The following is a 20,374-nucleotide window of genomic DNA, read 5'->3' on the forward strand; positions in this document are numbered from 1 at the left end:
GAAAGGGGAGGAGACAGCATATGGGTACGCCAGGGCCTACAGCCACTGCAAACCAACTCCAGACGCGTGTCGCCTTGCACATCTGGCTAACGTGGGTCCTTTGGCTTTGCAGGCAAACACCTTAACTACTAAGCCATCCCTATAGCCCTTAATTATACTTTATAGTGAAAATACTCTAATGCAGAACGAAAGTAATTTGGTAACACAAAATCATGTCTGAAATTTTTTATTAAAAGATGTAGGAGTGGGCATGGTGCCACAACCCTGTGAATCCAGCCCTTGAGAGGTTAGGCAGAAGCAGTTCAAAGCCAACTTGGGCTTCACATTGAAACTGTCAAAAGACCAATGAAGATTTGGGGAAAGAATACTCCTGGTTACTTCTACTCAGAGCAGCCACCAAACTAGAAAGTAGTAAATGTCTCTCAGTGGTGGTTACATACATGATGGTAAATCTATACCATGCAATAACATTTGGCCACAAGAAGGAACAGACTGATACAGGTAACAACTTAGATGATGCCAAATGGATACATAATCCATTAAAGAAACATTCATGAAATAATGTGGCATACAGGACATGTTCTAGGTAACCGGAAATCAGGGACAGAGGTGAGGGTGGTTATGTCTATAAGGGAACTTTACATGTTTCTGTTAAATAAATTGATTATAGAGAACATAATATGACCACTCAAGTGATAGAGATGCCTAGAGCTACACTCACCCAAAAGTTCAAGCAGAAGCAGAGAAACCTAAACAAGCTCTGTAGAGTGTATGAGTGTTTATTTCTTGGTTTTGATGTTATATCAAAGTTAAGATGTCAATAGCAGCTATGCCTATGTTCAGAGCTTTTTAATACCTGTGAACCCTCAATTCCACAGGGAGTATAGAGAATAAAGGAAACTACAGCAGGGTGTGATATGCAAAAACAAAATTAAATCTCTGGAGGGCTCTGCTTCAAACTCATAGTTACCATGGAGTAAATGTGATGAAAATGACGTCACAGCTTCACTTAGAAGAACATGTGAAAAACCACCCCAACCAAAGTAACAATCAGACTGCACTTCTGCAAGAATAGAGAATTTATGTTCAACAGGCTTTGAGCCCTAATTCTACATAATATAACAGAGTATTTCAATAATCTAATGCCTTAATAATTAAAATCAGGAAGAAAAAAATCTGAAACAATTTTAAAGACCATAAAAAAGCTTCATAGACCATCTGGGAAAGAAAATTTTAAACATGAGATTAGATGTAGTTAAGGAGAAAGCATTAAAATAAAAAACCTTGAAAATTAATAACTGAGGATACAATGCAGAGACTCGAAATATGTCTAATGTGTATATGTTGCTTAGAGTTACATTTAAAATAACACGAGAAACTGAATGGATGGGAAACCATATATTAAACACTTAGTAACCCAAAGAGAGTTTCCAGCAGTATGACCTTTAAGACAAAAAGCACTATTAGAGATGAGGAGGGTCATAATATTACGACAAAAAGAATTCACCTTATGTGTATGTAACAGCAAAGTCAAGAAATACATAAATAAAAATTGATCAAGCAATGAAAATAAATTTATAGAGCTAGAGAAAGATTTAATTCAGCTCTCTGTAATGACAGAACTAACAGACATATATACTAACTACTGAGTCACAAAGTCAGACTTAACAAATAAATACCCAAACTGGCTTCAGTATACTATATGACAAGAAAAATGAAGGCAGGCAACTGTTACTAAAGTCTGATTAGAAATGAATAAAACAAGAAATCTGATTAAAATTTATAAGTATTTCCAGTGGGTGCTAGTTGAAATATTACATATATCACAGATGGTACATAATAGCAAACATTAATAAAATAGAAAGAGGAGATAACAAAGGAAACTACGAAAGACCAATTATTAATTCTGTGATTTGGCTTTTATATTTTGGTTTTTTGAGGTAGGGTCTCACTCTAGCCCAGGCTGACCTGGAATTCACTATGGAGTCTCAGGGTGGCCTCGAACTCATAGCAATCCTCCTACCTCTGCCTCCCGAGTGCTGGGATTAAAGAAGTACGCCACCATGCCCAGCAAACTTTATTTTTAGTTTAAGTTTTCTTTCCTTCCCTCCTTCCCTCCTTCCCTCCCTCCCTCCCTTCCTCCCTCTCTTTTTTTGGTTTTTCGAGGTAGGGTCTCACTCTAGCCCAGGCTGACCTGGAATTCACTAAGTAGTCTCAGGGTGGCCTCAAACTCTCGGTAATCCTCCTACCTCTACCTCCCGAGTGCTGGAACTGAACCACCAAGCCTGTCTTTTTTTTTTTTTTTTGAACAGTTCTCAAGCAGCACACACTAACCTAAAATCCCTCCCAAGAGGTAGAATTTTAAGTGTATGCTACCATGGCCGACCACAAGTACCAGTTCTTTGAGAACTCAACATGGACAAAGCACTGGCATCGATTAATCAAGAAAAAAAACCAAACAAACAAACATGAGAATATAACTACAGATGTAAAAAGTACCTTAAAAAAGAAATTTAGAAACTTTTTCTATCAGAAGCTTTAAAATAAAAAAGAAAAAAAAACTCAGCCTGAGCTAGAGACAGACCCTACCTCGAAAAAAAAAAGAATAAAACTTCTATAAGAACAAACAGAACGTCTACACAGTAATCTGTAAGTATTAAAGCATAGTCACCATCAGACAAATGTTATCAAACTTTCAAAGACCATAACTAATAATAGGTAGACTGTTCTAGAAGACAGAAACGACTTTATACATGTTTATGATGAGTATAAGGTTGAATTCCAACTCAAAAAGAAATTAATATAACGGGGGGGGGGGGGAGAAGACGAAGAAGTCGAGAGATGGGCAGAAAACAATGATTGTAACAATGATGTTGGCTAGAATTACATCCCAGCAATTTATCAGTACCCACTTATAGGCAGATATTTCTTCTCAACTCCATACTGAGGGACACCATGTTAGTGGCTACAAATACCCTCTAGTAGGAGTTATTTATGCCTTTGGAGCTGCTAAAAGGTATTAAAAGCCATTTCCTCTGAAGAGCTAGTTATTAAACATTTATTAGGATAACAGTGATGGTATGTCAATCTGATTTAAAACATACATGCTTAGCTCAAAATTAAGTTTTAACAACTTATTCTGAAATGTAAAAAGAATGATAAAATTGGATCTATCTAGGGAATGCAAGGATAATTCTAATATTTAAGAACATTTAACAAGCTCTATCTTAATGCCAACAATAATGCTTTAAAATCTGAATTGCAATATGGAATTTAGGGGGAAGTTTACAAACTGGAATGATTACAGATTACTTTGACAAAATACTAACAATGAAGGTAAGCAATAACATATTTAGAAGAAAAGCTTAGAAACTTAATGCCTTCTATGTGAACATAGAAGATACAATCCAACAAAAGTCAAAAGCCTTACCCTTTTCAGGCAATTCTGGACCTCTCCCTCTACTTCTGCCCATCCGATCATTCCTGATTTCACTCCGAGACTCATTTCTGGAATCACTTCTCACTTCAGTCCGAGAACTTTCTTCTCTCAAGTGGTTTCTGCTGTAACTCCGGGATTCTTCCTGATATGTGTCCTCCTTTCGATGAGAATCTCTACTTTCACGGTCTCTGTAGTCATGGGCATCACGAGAGGACCGGGAATCTCTGGGATCACGGCTCTCTTTGGTATCTCGGCTATAATCCCGCAACTCCCTTGAGTCCCTGATGTCTCGGGAGTCTCTTAGTTCCCGGCGGTCTCTAGTATCTCTCCGGTCCCGACTATCTCGAGGTTCTCTATCATCTCTGTGGTCTCTAGAAGAGCTCTGGTCCTGTTCATAGTCTCGTTCCTCTCTAGTGTCCTTTTCTCTATCCCTTTTGCCTCTAGTGTCTGTAACACAATTTTGGGAATCAACTAGAATTCCTTGTACAAAAAACTAGATACATTTTATATACATTCTTTTAGACATTACAATAATTCATGTTCTTTTCAGAAAAAAGTAAAAGTAAAACTATGTGCATACTAAAGTTCCTAATAATTCTATTATCATTGATAACTGTTTTTAGTTGGATAAACACAGACAAGGGCCCCCTTTTCTTGTTCCAATTTACCCATACCTAGAGATCGTACATAACTGAAATAAATAAGCATCATTGATGGCTTTTCAGAAACAACTTTTAATTCCTGAGGTGAGTTTAATTACTTCTACCAAATATTAGACTAGAGCACACTACTCCCTCTAATATGCTTAAGCCCCTGAGAGCAGCTGGTAGCTAAGCTTGGCTCTGACACATGCCAGGCAAGCACTCTACACTGACCAATACTCCAAGCCTTAGCTGTAATTTCATTTAAAAAAACAAAGGTCCTTCCTGATTATATAAACCAACTTTGCTATTTTATATATGATGAAATAGAGGCCCAAGGTTTAGGTGGCTTAGCTAATTCCACAGCTCATAGAAATGTGTAAAGATCAGAAATCATTATTTGGATATGTCTAAAAAAAAGCATAGGTTGATTATGACAGAAATCTGCTATTTAGCAATAACTTACTGACAACCTCAAAGAATAAATCTAGGCCTCCTTTTCAAACTCTCCTATAAATTGCTCTTATATCTAATTGTTACAATGTGAGACTATCTTAGCAAATGTAGCAGTCTGCCCCTGGTGAATGCGCTGCTATCAAGGACCCAAATACCTACTATCCACAATTGTGGTGTTTTCATTAGTAGAAGTTCAATGAACTGACTACACTGACCTGCAAAATTTCCCAGCTCTCACCCCTTTGTCAAAAACTTCCCATGCTTTAAAATTTTGCTACCTGCTTTTCTACTTTCCTTCCCTTAAAATCTTTCAGTTATGTGTCTGCTCTGTGGTGCTAGGGAATCACACTTCAAGGTCACAGAAATGATAGCAAGTGTCTTACCACTAAGTCACACCCCAGTTCTTTTCCTTATTTTTAGGAAACATTAAAAAGAAATTGAAGGAGGCACTCCAAAAAATCAGATGGCCAAAAGTACCCAATAAAACATCTCAGCCCTGAATGTCTAATACTTTTTAATAAAGGTTATACTAATGTAAAAGAACTCTTAAAAAAAATAAGCTAAAATAGGGCTGGCGAGATTGCTTAGCAGTTAAGGTGTTTGCCTGCAAAGCTAAAGGATCCCAGTTTGACTCTCCAAGACCCACGTTAACCAGATGCACAAGGGGGCACATGCATCTAGAGTTCATCTGCAGTGGCTGGAGGCCCTGGCGCATCCATTCTCTCTCTCTGTGTGTTTCTCTCTCTCTAATAAATAAGCTACAATACAGCACCTACCTTCCCTCCGTTCATGACGCCGATCATGTGACTGTGAAGTTCGTTCATGATCATGCCTCCCTTTCTCTCGCATTGGAGAGCGATGTCTTGGAGGACTCTGCTTTCTCTGAGGAGAAGACAAACAATGTGACGGATAAGGAGAAGCAGAACGTCGTAAGGATGGAGTTAATGTCCGCTGGTAGGAGGGTGAAGGAGTTCTTTTGCGACGAGGAGAAGGAGAATGTCTTTGAATAGATGATCCCGATTGTGACGATGATGAATGATGTCTAGAAGATATAGGAGAATGATGCTGTCCTGCTGGGGAAGAAGATCTGTGAGAGAAAACAACAATAAAAAACTTGCTCAAGAGCTTTCAATTCTAGCAATGGTTCAGTGGATAACTATTTGCTATGCAAGCATGAAGACCTGAGTTCAGATCCCATGTAAAAGCCAGGCATGGTGGCACAAACCTAGAATCCCATAGCTAGGAAAGAGGAGACAGGATGATTCCTAGGATTTGCTGGCTAGGTAGAGTAGCTAAATCAGTGAACTGCAGGATTACAACAGCAGAGAGAGAAATCCTATCTCAAAAAGTAAGTCAGAGAGCCAGGCATGGTGGCGCATGCCTTTAATCCCAGCACTTGAGAGGTAGGAGGATTGCTATGAGTTGGAGGTCAATCTGAGACTACACAGTGAATTCCAGGTAAGCCCTAGAGCAACATCATACCTCAAAAAAAAAAAAAAAAAAAAATCCACAGCACAAAGTTGAAGAGCAGCTGAGGTAGGCAGCTGAGGTCAATCTTGAGCTCCATGCACATATACGCACACCTATGCACACATACACATCATGCACACAGATACAAAAAAAAAAAAAGAAAAAAGAAAGGCGCTGAGTACAGTATTCATCTCTCTGCTTGCTGACTGCAGACACAATATGAACCACCTGATTTCTACTCCTGCTGCTGTACCTTCCATGCCATGACTGACTCTACCCGCAAATTGAATAATAATAATAATAATAATAATAATAATAATAATAATAATAAAAAAAAAACCCTACTTTCCTTATGTGGCTTTTGTCAGGTACTTTGTCACACCACTAAGGAAAGCAACTAACACAGGGAGGAAGTGCAGAAATCCGTAGCCTTTGTGCACAGCTATGGACAGCAGTACACAGGTTCTTGAGAAATGACATGACCCCGCAATTCTGGGCACATATCCAATGAAAGCACAGTCTTGAGAATACTTGCAAACCCATAATTACAGCAGTTTTCAAAATAAGACAAAATATGAAAGCATCCCAAATTTCTTCTATTGATGAATAAATAAACAAATATGGCTTGCCGTATGAAGTATTATTATTTAGCCTTGAGAAAGAAGACTCTGCCACATGTTACAGTATGAATGAGCCTTAAGGATAATAAACTAAAGGAAATAATCACAAAATGTGGGCTGATGCAAGATTTCACTTATACAACACACAATGAAGAATGATGGTTAACAGGGTAAAAGGAAAAGAATCACTGTTTAATGAGTATAATCCCAATTTTGCAAAATGAAAACGTTCTGGAAATTTGTTTCACACCAATATTTCTATAGCAAATGCTACACAACTATACATTTAAAAATGGTTTTGCTTGGGCTAGAGAGATGGCTTAGCAGTTAAGGCATTTTCCTACAAAGCCAAAGGATTCCAGTTCAATTCTCCAGGAGCCACATAAGACATATGTACAAGGGCATCTGGAGTACATTTGCAGTGCCTGGAGGCCCTGGCATGCCCATTCTCTCTCCCTCTCTCACTCTCTCTCTCTCTCTTTCTCTCTCTCTCTCTGCCTCTTTCTCTCTCAAATAAATAAATAAAATATATCTTAAAAATATGGTTTTGCTTGTCCAGTAAAAAACTGTTACAATGATGTTTAGTTAATTATTTATGACTCATCATGAGAACTATTAAACATAATGCATACAGTTGAAAATAACACTTAAAAAAAAGCCAGCCCAGGGGTGGTGGCACATGTCTTTAATTCCAGCACTCCGTAGGAGGATCACCATGAGTTCAAGGCCATCCTGAGACTACATAGTGAAATTCAGGTCAGTCTGGGCTAAAATGAGACCCTACTTCAAAACAAACAAATAGCCAGGAGCTGGAGAGCGAGTTCAACAGTTAAAGGTATTTGCTTACATGATAGCATGGATTCAATTTCCCAGGACCTAAGTTAACCAAATGTGTGAAATGACCCATGTATCCAGAGTTTGTTTGTAGTGGTTAGAGACCCTGGAGAACCCATACTTTCTCTCACTCTGCCTGCTTCTTTCTCTCTGTCTCAAATAAATACATAAATAATTTTTTTCATTAAAAAAAAAGCCATTCACAGCCAGGCGTGCTGGCACATGTTTTCAATCCCAGCACTTGGGAGGCAGAAATCGGAGGATTGCTATGAATTCAAAGCCAGCCTAAAAGTGAATTCTAGTGGCCTGGGCTAGAGCAAGACCCACCTCAAAAACCAAAAAGAAATGAAAACAGTAAAATTCATTCACCAGTGCCCACAGGCTTCTCTGAGATAATCATGTAGATTCCATAAGAGCAATATAGTTAAGAACATACCCAAGCACAACACTCCCCAGAACCCAAGTCAAGCTGGGCACAAAGTGGCTCTTGTATGTGAGCCCAACGAGCCTATGACAATGATGACCATGGCGGGTAGAACCAAGAGAATCTAAAGCTCTTGGACCAGTTACAATGGTGCTCAATGGCAGCAGCAAGAGATTCTGTCTCGAACGGAAGAAGAGCACAGGCACCCTGAGTTGTCCTCTGACCTCCACACACCATAGCACATGAGCACTCACCCATAAACACATGTACAAATACAAGTATGTACAACTATAAACTCCTACTTACCTTGGCTTGTCTCTCTTCTCTCTTTGTCTTTCAAAATCCCGTCCTCTGTCCTTTCCATCTCTTAGTTTTTCTTCTATTCTGTCTTTCACTTTATACTTCTCTTTGTATTTTTTCCCCAGAGTAATATCCTCTAGTATAGGAGGGGGTGGACTGGGTGTACGAGGTCCTTTTTTTTTACTTTGGCTGCTCTTTGAATTTCTGAAGGTACACAAAGCTATAGTTAGAGGTCTGCATGGAAACTGGCTATTTTTTAGGTGATTTTAAAAAAGAAAACAACGGGCTGGAGAGATGGCTTAGTGGTTAAGGTGCTTGCCTGCAACGCCTAACAACCCAGGTTCGATTCACCTGACCCACCTAAGCCAGATGTACAAGATGGTGCATGCATCTGCAATTCACGTGAGGTGGCTAGAAGCCCTCATGTGCCCATTCTATCCCCTCACGTAACTCACTCTCTGTCTCTCTCAGGAAGGGAGGGAGGGCAACAACATTCTTCCCAGTCCATTTACTATATTGTACAACACTAACCAATATTGGGGGTGGGGGGACTCAATTTAAGGAACAAAGGAATTTTTATGACCACTGCTCATTATGTTGTGATTTTAAAGGATTGGTTTCTGAGAAGAGATAGGACAGAAGACAAGAAATAGTATTATAAAAATAAAACAACTGCTGTAAGTTATTTATTTATTTATTTTAGCTCTTATGGATTAAAAAAGTACAAATCACTAGCCATTGTGGTACATGGTACACTCAGGTAGCTGTGGCATAATTACTGCAAGGTTAAGGCTAGCCTGTGCTACACAGAGTATACCAGTTGAGCCAGAGCCACACAGCAAGACCCTACCCAACTCTGTCTCATTATTGTGCTAATTTCAATTTAAAAACAAAAAAGTTTGTAAGAGCAGTTGTCTCCATCTATCAATTCAATGCCATTAAAAATACACTCAATCTGCAAATTTAATATTTATGTTTGCTCCTGTTTTTTAAAGAAGTATTTTTTTTGGTGTGTAAGTCATCTGGTCATGGGATTTTTAAGAAGCCCATTGTTTTCATATATATAGTGAGTTTCATTAGCACTTATTTCACATAAACTGAAATTCTCTAGTCCCAACATTCCCAAGATAAAATATTAAGATGGATAGCATAGTCCTCAAAATTGCTAGTAAGATTTTAAAAGAATAGAAATTGTAAAAGCATTTGACCTATGGTTAGCATTCAGAAAATTTAGATCTATTTTTAATTTTATTTTTAATTCTGAGAGAGACAGAACAGAAGATAGAAAAAGAGAAAGAGAAAGAGAGAACAGGCGCACCAGGGCTCCCTACCACTGTAAACAAACTCCAAACATATGTGCCGCCTTGTGCATCTTGTTTACGTGGGTCCTGGGGAATTGAAACTGGGTCCTTTGGCCTTGCAGGCAAGTGCCTTAATTGTTAAGCTATCTCTGCAGCCCATGAAAATTTAGATCTCTTAACCCTTATCCCTATCTGTTATTAGAGATAGGACCAACAGTTAAGCAAGTAATTAGTAAATATGATAGCCAAATCTATTTTCATCCTTGCCAACTATAAACAGCCTAGTCGTTAGCCACAAATCTTAATGCACTTGATGAGATAATTCAAACTTCTTACACACCTAAAAGTTTTAATTTCTTTTTTCTTTTCTTGGTTTTGTTTTTTGAGGTAGGGTCTCAGGGTCTCACTCTAGTCTAGGCTGACCTGGAATTAACTAGGTAGTCTCAGGGTGACCTCAAACTAATGCTGATCCTCCTACCTCTATCTCCCGAGTGCTGGGATTAAAGGCTTGCACCACCACGCCTGGCTAATGTTTATGCATCTAAATGTTTATCTGTTTTAAAGAGAAACTGGTCAACACCCATCATCTGTGCCACTAAAAATTTAAATATAAACATGTTAAAGGAATCCTTGAAAAAAACTGTCTTTCTACATTTCTGCATGTGACCAAGACTAGCTAGATATTTACTAATCTTTTCTCTTGGTGCAGTGCTAAATCATAATGCCTGCACCTGAAATTAAATGTGACCAAATGACCAAGATCTGGCCAAAAGTATATGACTGAAGTGTCCAAATCTGCCTCTCCTAGGAATCTCCCAGATCACCCTTGCACACTATGGAGCTAAATGGATGCAATACTCAAATGCTTTCTTTGTATATTCCATTCATGGAATTTCTATGAAAACACAAACAAGGTCAGAAATTGCCATGGAAAAAAAAAAAAGCACCTACTCAGAAATACTCATTTTGATTACATTTAAGTAAATTACACTGGTGTATTTAATCACCACAATTTTATTTATTTATTTATTTTTTGTGGGAAGCCGGGCATGGTGGCACACACCTTTAATCCCTGCACTCAGGATGCAAAGGTAGAAGGATCGCTATGAGTTCAAGGCCTCCCTGAGAATACAGAGTGAACTGCAGGTCAGCCTAGACTACAGTGAAACCCTACCTCAAAGAAAAAAAAAAAAGTAAAGGTGGAAGGATCACTGAATTCTGGACCAGCCTGACAATACATAGTGAATTCCAGGTCAGCCTGGCTAGAGTGAAACCCTCCGGGGGGGGGGGGGGGGGGTGAAGAAAAGAAAAGAAATTAAGGGCTGGAGAGATCGCTTAGCGGCCAAGGCATTTGCGTAATCAACACAATTTTAAAAGTAAGCTGTTACTGTACCAGAATTATCCCAAAACTTACTAATGGCAGAACTTTTTTCATATTGCCTTTAAAAATATGTGGCTGGGGGCTGGAGAGATGGCTTAGTGGTAAAAGTGTTTGCCAGTGAAGCAAGCCTAAGGACCCAGGTTCGAGGCTGGATTCCTCAGGACCCATGTTAGCCAGATGCACAAGGAGACACACACATCTGGAGTTTGTGTGCAGTGGCTGGAGGCCATGGTATACCCATTCTCTCTATATCTGTCTCTTCCTCTCTCTGTCTGTTGCTCTCAAATAAATAAATAAAAGTTTTAAAAAAAACATGTGGTTGGAAAATAGTTATGTACTCTGAACTGCTTTCCAAACGAAGGACCAACATTTGTTTTGAGTATTTGAAATCAAGAGTGTTCACCATTTTTAGTAGTACTGACTTAATCAACATCCTACTTGTGACACACAGCCCACCTGTCTACATGTATCATTTTCCAGTCACTCTCCAACAATTCATTCTGAACAGCTTTTGTCGTATTTTACACCTCTTGGCACAAGAAACCATGAAGACAAGTTTGTCTGATTAAAAACTAACATTAGAAATGTGTATGGACAGAACAGATAACTTATTTACAATCTTAAATCACACTGTGAGCTGGAGAGATGGCTTAACAGTTAAGGCACTTGTCTGCAAAGCTTAAAGACCCATGTTTGACTCTCCAGATCCCATGTAAGCCACACATACAAAGGTGAGGCAAGCACAAGATCGCACGTGCCCACTAGGTGATGATGCAAGAGTCTGGAGTTCAATTTCAGTGGCTGAGGCCCTGGTGTGCCAATTCTCTCTCTCTCTCTCAAAAAAAATTAATTAAAATAAATCACACCTTATGTCACATTTCAGAAAACTATCATAGTAGATTTGCCAATGAATGCCAAAGAAACATGGCAACTTTCTGGAGGAAGTGTGACTTAATTTGTCAATAATTACACTTGCATAGTCAATAAATAATCTAGAAAGACTAAGGAGTTTGAACATTTGTTACTTCAGTTGACTTGCCAGCATTGGTTGAAACACTATTAAGTTTAAACTGAAAATGTAATCCTGCATTTCAAATATCTTCTAATAGTTTATAGTATGATTCACAATAAAGTTAAAAATTAAAGTCTGGGGCTGGAGAGATGGCTTAGCGGTTAAGCACTTGCCTGTGAAGCCTAAGGACCCCGGTTCGAGGCTCGGTTCCCCAGGTCCCACGTAAGCCAGATGCACAAGGGGGCGCATGCGTCTGGAGTTCGTTTGCAGTGGCTGGAAGCCCTGGCGCGCCCATTCTCTCTCTCTCCCTCTACCTGTCTTTCTCTCTGTGTCTGTCGCTCTCAAATAAATAAATAAAAAATGAACAAAAAAAAATTAAAGTCTGGGAACTACAGTTTGGTGGTAGAGGAGTTGCCTAGATGTGTAAAATCCTGTCTTCTATCTCTAGCACCACACACACAAAAAGGTGATTTTATAACATACTATAAGTAATTTAATAAGTAAGTTAGTTAATTACATGAAGAAATGCTACACTTAAGCTAAATATGATGGTACTCACACATAATTCCAGTACTTGGGAGCTTGGGAGGAGGTAGCTCTCAGGATCAAGGCCAATGTCAGATATATAGTGAGCTACAGGGTAGCCTGGACTACATGAAACAGTTTGGGGGGGAGGGAGAAGAAGCTATTCTTTTATTTTTATATATTTATTTATTTGAGGGTGAGAGAAGCAGATATATGTAGAGAGAGAGAACGGGTGTGCCAAGGCCTCCAGCCACTGCAAATGAACTCCAGATGCATGTGCCATCTTGTGCATCTGGCTTACTTGAGTCCTGAGGGATTGAGCTTTGGTCCTTTGGCTTTGTGGGCATGTACCTTAACCACTAAGCCAATTCTCCAGCCTGAAAAAAGGCATTCTTATATAGTGTTTCCTTGTACTTTAAAATTTTTTTTAATTATTTTTATTTGAGAGCAACAGACAGAGGGAGAAAGAAGCAGATAGAAAGAGAGAATAGGTATGCCAGGGCTTCCAGCCATTGCAAATGAACTCCAGACATATGAGCCCCCTTGTGCATCTGGCTAGCGTGGGTCCTAGGGAATCAAGCCTCGAACTGGGGTCCTTAGGCTTCAAAGGCAAGCACTTAACCACTAAGCCATCTCTCCAGCCTCCTTGTAATTTTAATATACTATTTTCCAGGACCTTCTGCTCTATTATTAAATTAATGATATATTAAACATACTGGATTCTAGAGAATAGTGGCTAATCAACACAATAAATATTTATGTTAAAGGATTAGGGCTGGAGAGATGGCTTAGCAGTTAAGGCGCTTGCCTGAGAAGCCTAAGGACCCATGTTCTACTCTCCAGATCCCACGTTAGCCAGACACACAAAGTTGAGGCAAGTAAAAGGTTGCACATGACCACTAGGTGGCGCAAGTGTTTAGAGTTCCAGTGCAGTGGCTGAAGCCCTGGTGCACCAATTCTCTCTCACTGTCATTAAAAGACAAAAACAGATAAGTTACTAATAAAGCAGTAAAGGGGATTACATGAATTAAGGATGTAGCTTAATTGGCAGAGCTTGCCTAGCACACACAAAGCCTGAGCTGCATCCCCAGGAATGCATAAACAGGAGGACCAGTTCAAGATTATCTTCAACTACACAGTAAGTTTGAGGACAGCCTGGAATACACGAACCATTATCTCACCCTTTCTCATCCATGAAAGAGATATGATGATGGAGAATGGAATTTCAAAGGGGAAAGTGTTGGGGGGGGTACTATGGGATATTTTTTATAATCATGGAGAATGCTAATAAAAATTATAAAAAGAAAAAAAAAGAGGTATGAAAAAGAGGATAAAATTAACCCTCATCTAAGCAGTTTTTAAAGCTCTCTATGAAGAACTTAAATTTCAAAGACTTCATGAATAGAAAGGGTAAGAAAACAAAGGGCATTTTATAATTAGACAAACAAGTGAATGAATAAAGTTATTTAATTGGTAGCTTAGAAAAAAGAGCAAGTAGAAACAGCTCATATCAATCTTTGGCTCAACCTCTTCATATCCCTTTGCAGTATTTCCTTGGATCCCAGGAATACAGGGGAAGATCAAGTCAACTTCACTGAATGCCTTATTATAATGCAAATCCCTATGCAAAGTAGGCACTGTGGGAAGACAGAAAAATGAACCATCAAGCTCCCAATTTTCAAGGAGCTTAAACTTAATAGAGGTTATAAAACATGTAATTTATAGTTGAAATATAATATGAAAGGCAATTAATATGAAAAAGGTATAAACAAAATATGATAGGTACATAATGGGAACAGAAATATTTAGTTAGGAGAAATGGGAAAATATTGGGAAATCTAAAGTTTAAACAAGACTACAGGATTGAGTATAAAGCACAGTAAATAACAGGGAGATTCAATAATAATATTGACAAGACAGAAAAAGCCCAAGTGTGAATAAAATTTTAAGGAATATGAATTTCATTCTTCAGAATGGAAAACCATTCAATATTTCAGAATTCCTAAAAATATTTCTTTCTTTTTTTTTCTTTTTGGTTTTTCGAGGTAGGGTCTCACTCTGGTCCAGGCTGACCTGGAATTAACTCTGTAGTCTCATGGTGGCCTTGAACTCATGGCGATCCTCCTACCTCTGCCTCCCGAGTGCTGGGATTAAAGGCGTGCGCCACCACGCCCGGCAAAATATTTCTTTAATAGCATCTGTAAAATGAATAGGTAGATTAGAGGTAACTGAATGAAGACATGTTAAGTCTGTTCAGAGTTGGATACTACATAATGTAGCAAGATGGCATAATAACCCAGGCTAGTAAATAACTGAAGTTTTAAAACATTTTACTTATTTACTTATTTGAGAGAGAGAGAGAGAGAGAAAGAGAGAATGGGTGTTCTAGAGCCTCCAGCCACTGCAAACAAACTCCAGATTCATGCGCCCCTTGGCTTACATGGATCCTGGGGAGTTGAATCGGGGTCCTTTAACTTTGAAGGCTAGGCTTTAACTGTTAGGCCATCTTTCCAGCCCACTGTATACAATTTATATACCCCAAAACTGAAAACAAAAGATATGTGAATGTGTAGCATGAACAATAACGTGCATAAACTAAAATTAAAGTTATAAGACATTAAGACCAAGTTGGGGTTGGGGAGTGCTCATGATAAAGCACATGCCAACAAGCTGGAGGACCAAATTTGATCCCTACATGCCATGTACAGATTGCAGTAGGCTCCCACAGTCTTAACACACAGTGCTGACCATTAAATGGGATATGGAGACAGGATTTCCCAGAAGCTTATGGTGCACAGCAAGAAAGATCAGAGCAAGAATCCAGAGGAGGAACCCTAACATCAAGTGAAGTGAAGACCAACCTTAAAACAGCCCTCTGACATACACACATGCACTGTAGCACATGTGCACATCTGCACGCACACGTGAATGAACACATATAAGCATGCATATACGCACAAATAAGTGTTAAAAGAAAAAGCAAGTCAGACAAAAGTCACACAATATACTTATGATCTAATGAAATAGATAATTTTGCAAAGTGGTACACATTACTAAAAGTATAATCACCCACCCCCCACACACAAATGTCAAAAGCACAAACTTCTAGAATGAAAGGTCCTGAACCATATGTGGATGTGACACAGCTCGTCACTGTTCTCTGCAACTTGTTTTAGAAGAATAAAGTTTATACTAAATATGAAATGTATTAGAAGCACCTTCTCTAATCAGATTGATAATTTGTTGTTGTTGTTGTTATTATTATTATTATTAGCAACCCCTCAGAAAAAAGAATTTGTTTCTGGCACTATTCATGACCCTCCTGACCTCTGCTGGTCTAACATGGGAGAAGACACTGCAGATGTCTTCCTTTCCTTCTTGCTGGCTGAACAGGACTTGGGGCTTGATTTTCGTTTTGGAGATTTACTAGACTTCCTTAGAGAAGGTGATGGTGACAACTTTGATCTAATCACCTCTGGTGAAACCTGTTAAAATAACACAGTAGGTCAATTTAGAAGCTCATTAATGCATGGCACTAAACAAAGCATGTATCATAAATGATTGCACTAAAACTGAAGTATTACCAGCCCTTCCCCCAAGGTTATTAATCCAACTCCTGAACCCATCCTAACATGTACTGTGTCAAGAAAGCAAATCAAAGTTATAAAATTGCAAAATCTTCCTAGAAAAATCATAAATTAAATCAAAGGAATTATATATCTATAGTCTAGAAAAGTGAAGAGGGCAATCTAGAAATAGCATGGACCTGAAACAAGTAGATAAGAGTGAAAACCCAACTTATTAAGATGGTCATTCTAGGAAATGAGGCTTCAGCTTTGTTCAATATCAAAAGCATTTCTTACTACCTAATAAAGTAACAGAAAGATTAAATGACCAACACTAATGGTTTATCTGATATACAGTGATCAATACAATATCAATACAATACTAGTATATCTGAAGATACAGCAAGCAATTGCTTTCTCTGATCAATAGCCATCTTGATATTAATGACATATTCATTACAACAAACATGGTACCTCCTTTTGAATAATAATTTCTTCTCTCTTGTCCATATTTTCTTGTTCCAACTTCATAAGTTCTCTCTGTATTTTCTGACGCTTCATTTCCAATGACAACTCATGAACATAATCATAATTAATATCTCCATTGTCAGAATCTTTAAGATAATAAGAATCCCATCATTAGAAACTATCATAATTAACTATACAAAAGTATAGGCATTTCAACTAACTTTATACATATTTAGAACACAAATTCTTTCATTAGAAACATACATCTAAAACACAGAATTACTATGTATAATATCTATAAAGAACTAAAGTCATCCTAGTTGGTTTCTTTATAAAAAGCCAGGGTGAAGGTTTCTGTGCTTTCTGAAAGTGATCTGGCATTGTCTGACGGTTGGGCTTTTGTTAAGAGATTTTTGATTTTTTTTTCCCCCCAAGGTAAGGTCTCACTCCAACCCAGGCTGACCTGGAATTCACTATGTAGTCTCAGGCTGGCTCTGAATTCACAGCGATCCTCCTACCTCTGCCTCTCAAGTGCTGGGATTAAAGGCATGTGACACCACACCCAGCATTAAGGTATTTTTAACAGCTAGAATTAGGATTAGGGATATAGCTCAAGGTACAGTATTTGCCTAGCATGAGCAAGACCATGACTTTGATCTTTAGCACTGAGAGAAAAATTAAAAGCAAAATAAAAGGTTACAATCAAAACACTCAGCTAAACAGTTAAGTATTAAAGATAATGGGCTGGAGAGATGCCTTGGTGAATAAAGTGCTTGCTGGGTGAGGAACTGTTTTACTATCTTCTTAGATCAGAGCCATGCATTTGGTGGGTATGACTCCACTTTTCCAATCTAATCCTTTCTGATGAAAAGGACAATGTGGTAGGTTTTGAAAAAATAAAATGGTGTGAAAATCCTTTATTATAATATATACAAGTTTTCAGTAGCTACTGGCACTGGCACTGGCACTCATCCCTCCTTATCCTCACATGTAAAGATGTCAAACCTGCAGGAAAGAATTCACTGACTACAGTCTTAAACCAGTGGCCATGCTGGGTTTGACTGATCAAAAGCTAAGATGCTTTCTCAAGCTTTACTATCAGTACTTGAGACCATCTCTTAACCAGAGGTAAGACAAAATGAGGAAACCTAAGATACTAAGCACAAATAGTCCTACTAGGCTACTTAAAACACAAGAAAACACATATCACTATTTATATAAAGTTCAAACATATTACAATGCCAACTATTCACTCATGCTTAGGGACAGAGATGGCAACTATATATTCACTATCTGCTTGGCCAGAATGATCAAACTTGAATGGTCATTCTATGTTGGAGTATAATGATAAGATCTCAATAATGTATAAACTTCCAAATCAACAGAGGTTTTATATACACACTATACACACTAAAGTCAATGTATTCACAGCTAATAAATTTTGTTCAAAGCAAGCATTGAAGCCCTTTTTCTTTTTCTCTCTCTCTGTTTTTTTTTTGGTTTTCCGAATTTACTAGGTAGTCTCAGGGTGGCCTCGAACTCATGGTGATCCTCCTACCTCTGCCTTCAGAGTGCTGGGGTTAAAGGCATGCGCTACCACACCCAGCTGTGATAAAGTATTTTATACACACTTGTTAAATTTAAATCAAGGAGTTCTCCTAGCCTATAAAAAGGAAAAAACAGAAAGCACAAAATACAGGACAAAATTAAAAAACAAGTCAGAGAACAAGTGATAACTGAGAAAACATCCTTTTCTTTCTTTATCTTTTTTTTTTTCTTTTTTCTTTTTTTTTTTTTTGGTTTTGCAAGGTAGGGTCTAAATATAGTCCAAGCTGACCTGAAATTCAGGGTGGCCTCAAACTCATGGCACTCCTCCTACCTCTACCTCTGCCTTCCAAGGGCTGGAAACACCATGCCCTGCCTGTGTGGTTTTTTTTTTTTAATAGCTAATTAAGACCTCCTCTCCTGGAGACTCAGGAAGTAAACAAAACTCAAGTCTGGGGAAGCTTCTGATACTGACAAGTGATAATACCCCCTCCTTAATGTTAACCTCCTAGGTAGAGTGTCTCCAACTGACAAGCAATCTGTGGACGCCTGGGATGCAGCTGTCCTGACTCCTCAGTGCTGGGGTGGGATTTTCAGCAATGCTACTTCCTGTGAGGGACACCCCCCGCCAAATCTCACTGGTTTCCTAAGCTAGACTTAGGTCCCATAGTTTCTTTGGTCTTCATTTGATGCCCTATGTGGGGTGAATAGAGGTTTGTTCATGTCTCCCCAGGAAAAGTCACCCAACAATTTATAGTATGAGATAATCACTAAAATCCAATCATAAAAATGGTTCTAAATAATTGAAAAATATATGAACATGTGTATTTTACCAAGACAAAAAATTTAAATGTAAAAACATATGCCACATGATAATAAAAAGCTCATACTCTACATAGATATTCTTACTAATTAATGGATAAAGAACAGGTAAGACATCAAAGCAATACAAACATGAGAGAAAACTGGCCTTAAATAAGCCTTTTTGGGGGAAGTGGAAGAAGGGATGGAGGGAGGGAATTATCATGGATTATTGTCTATAATTGTGGAAGTTGTCAATAAATATTTAAAAAATAATAAGTAAATTTAAAACATTTTTAAAAGAAAAAAACAAGAAAATGGAAAAAAATAAGCCTTTTTCCACCTATCATGGAGCCATCTTTTCTAATTGAAGTATTGTTTGTAAAAGTTTAGATAAGGTTATAGTAGTAGCAATGTAAACAAATATACCTATCCTTTAAAGTCATTTATTAAGCCATGTATGATGGCGCATGCCTTTAATCCCAGTACTCAGAAGGCAGAGGTAGGACGATTGTCGTGAGTTCAAGGCCACTCTGAGACTACATAGTGAATTCCAGGTCAGCGTGGGCTACAGTGAGACCCTACCTCAAAAAACCCAAAAAATAAAATAAAATAAAATTTGTTAATATGGGTATAAGAATTAAGAACATTCATACTCCAGTGTAATTTTACTTCTAATAATTCATTATATGAAAATACTCACTGTTGTAAAAATCTTACAAAGATAAATTAAAAGCTATAAATCCTTTAATTTTTCCTTTTGTTTTTATTTATGATACATATGATAGTCTTAAACAATTCTGAGCATACAGAGTAAAATAGGAAATTCTCTTTATAGCCCTCCAGCAGCCATTTACACAACACTGGCAACAGTAACAGTTTGGCTTTGTATTTCTAAAAATAAACTTTTGTTTCTCTTGTGAAAGCAATGGAACCACCAGGCACCATGGATTATACCTGGAATGCCAACATTATTAGGTATGAGGGAGGAGGATTGTGAGTTTGAGGCCAACTTGGACTACATAAGGATACTCACAAGTTGGGGAAATGGTCAGTGGGTAAGGTGCTTGCTGTGGAGCAAGAGTACTTGAGTTCTGATCCCCAGCACTCACGTGAATGTTGGGCACAGTGGTGAATGGCTATAATCTCAGTGTTATGGAGGCAGACAACAGTACCCCATCCTGACTTGTGGACAAGCTAGTTTAACCTAATTGGTGAGCTCCAGGTCCAGTGAGTCTCAAAATATAAGGTGAAGAGTCAACCTCTGAACCCCCCCCCCGCCACACACACACACCTGCACATGCACCCAAATTCAAACACATGCACACACCCCAAAACAAAAGCTCAACAATGAAACCAAAATGAGTAATACTCTGCTATCAACAAGATCTTTCCCTGTCATATAAATAAAGAGCTGGTCATCTTCCCTTTAACATCTGTACAGCAGTTCATCAAATGACCATACCATCACTGGCTCTGACAAACAAGTAGTTTTTAATATTTTGATGCTATAAACAGGATGTCAATGAACTTGCCTTCATTCACAATTGCAAATATTTCTCTATGATAATTTTTTTCAAACTACATTTTT

At 38.2% G+C, this 20,374-nt stretch overlaps 1 protein-coding gene across 2 annotated transcripts in view; it reads right to left on the bottom strand.

Annotated features, from left to right (window-relative positions):
* Window positions 1-20,374, bottom strand: part of Zc3h13 (zinc finger CCCH-type containing 13) — an 86,566-nt gene that overhangs the window by 31,745 nt on the left and 34,447 nt on the right. For both annotated transcript variants that reach the window (XM_045145338.1, XM_045145341.1), the window contains 5 exons: window positions 16,444-16,583; window positions 15,731-15,888; window positions 8,191-8,388; window positions 5,313-5,623; window positions 3,431-3,886 (listed from right to left, as the gene is read on the bottom strand). In XM_045145338.1, the coding sequence (XP_045001273.1) occupies window positions 3,431-3,886; window positions 5,313-5,623; window positions 8,191-8,388; window positions 15,731-15,888; window positions 16,444-16,583 (1,263 nt within the window). The remainder of the gene's footprint in view (window positions 1-3,430; window positions 3,887-5,312; window positions 5,624-8,190; window positions 8,389-15,730; window positions 15,889-16,443; window positions 16,584-20,374) is intronic.

The sequence above is a fragment of the Jaculus jaculus genome, chromosome 3 (genome assembly GCF_020740685.1).
Source record: "Jaculus jaculus isolate mJacJac1 chromosome 3, mJacJac1.mat.Y.cur, whole genome shotgun sequence".
Lineage (NCBI taxonomy): Eukaryota > Metazoa > Chordata > Mammalia > Rodentia > Dipodidae > Jaculus > Jaculus jaculus.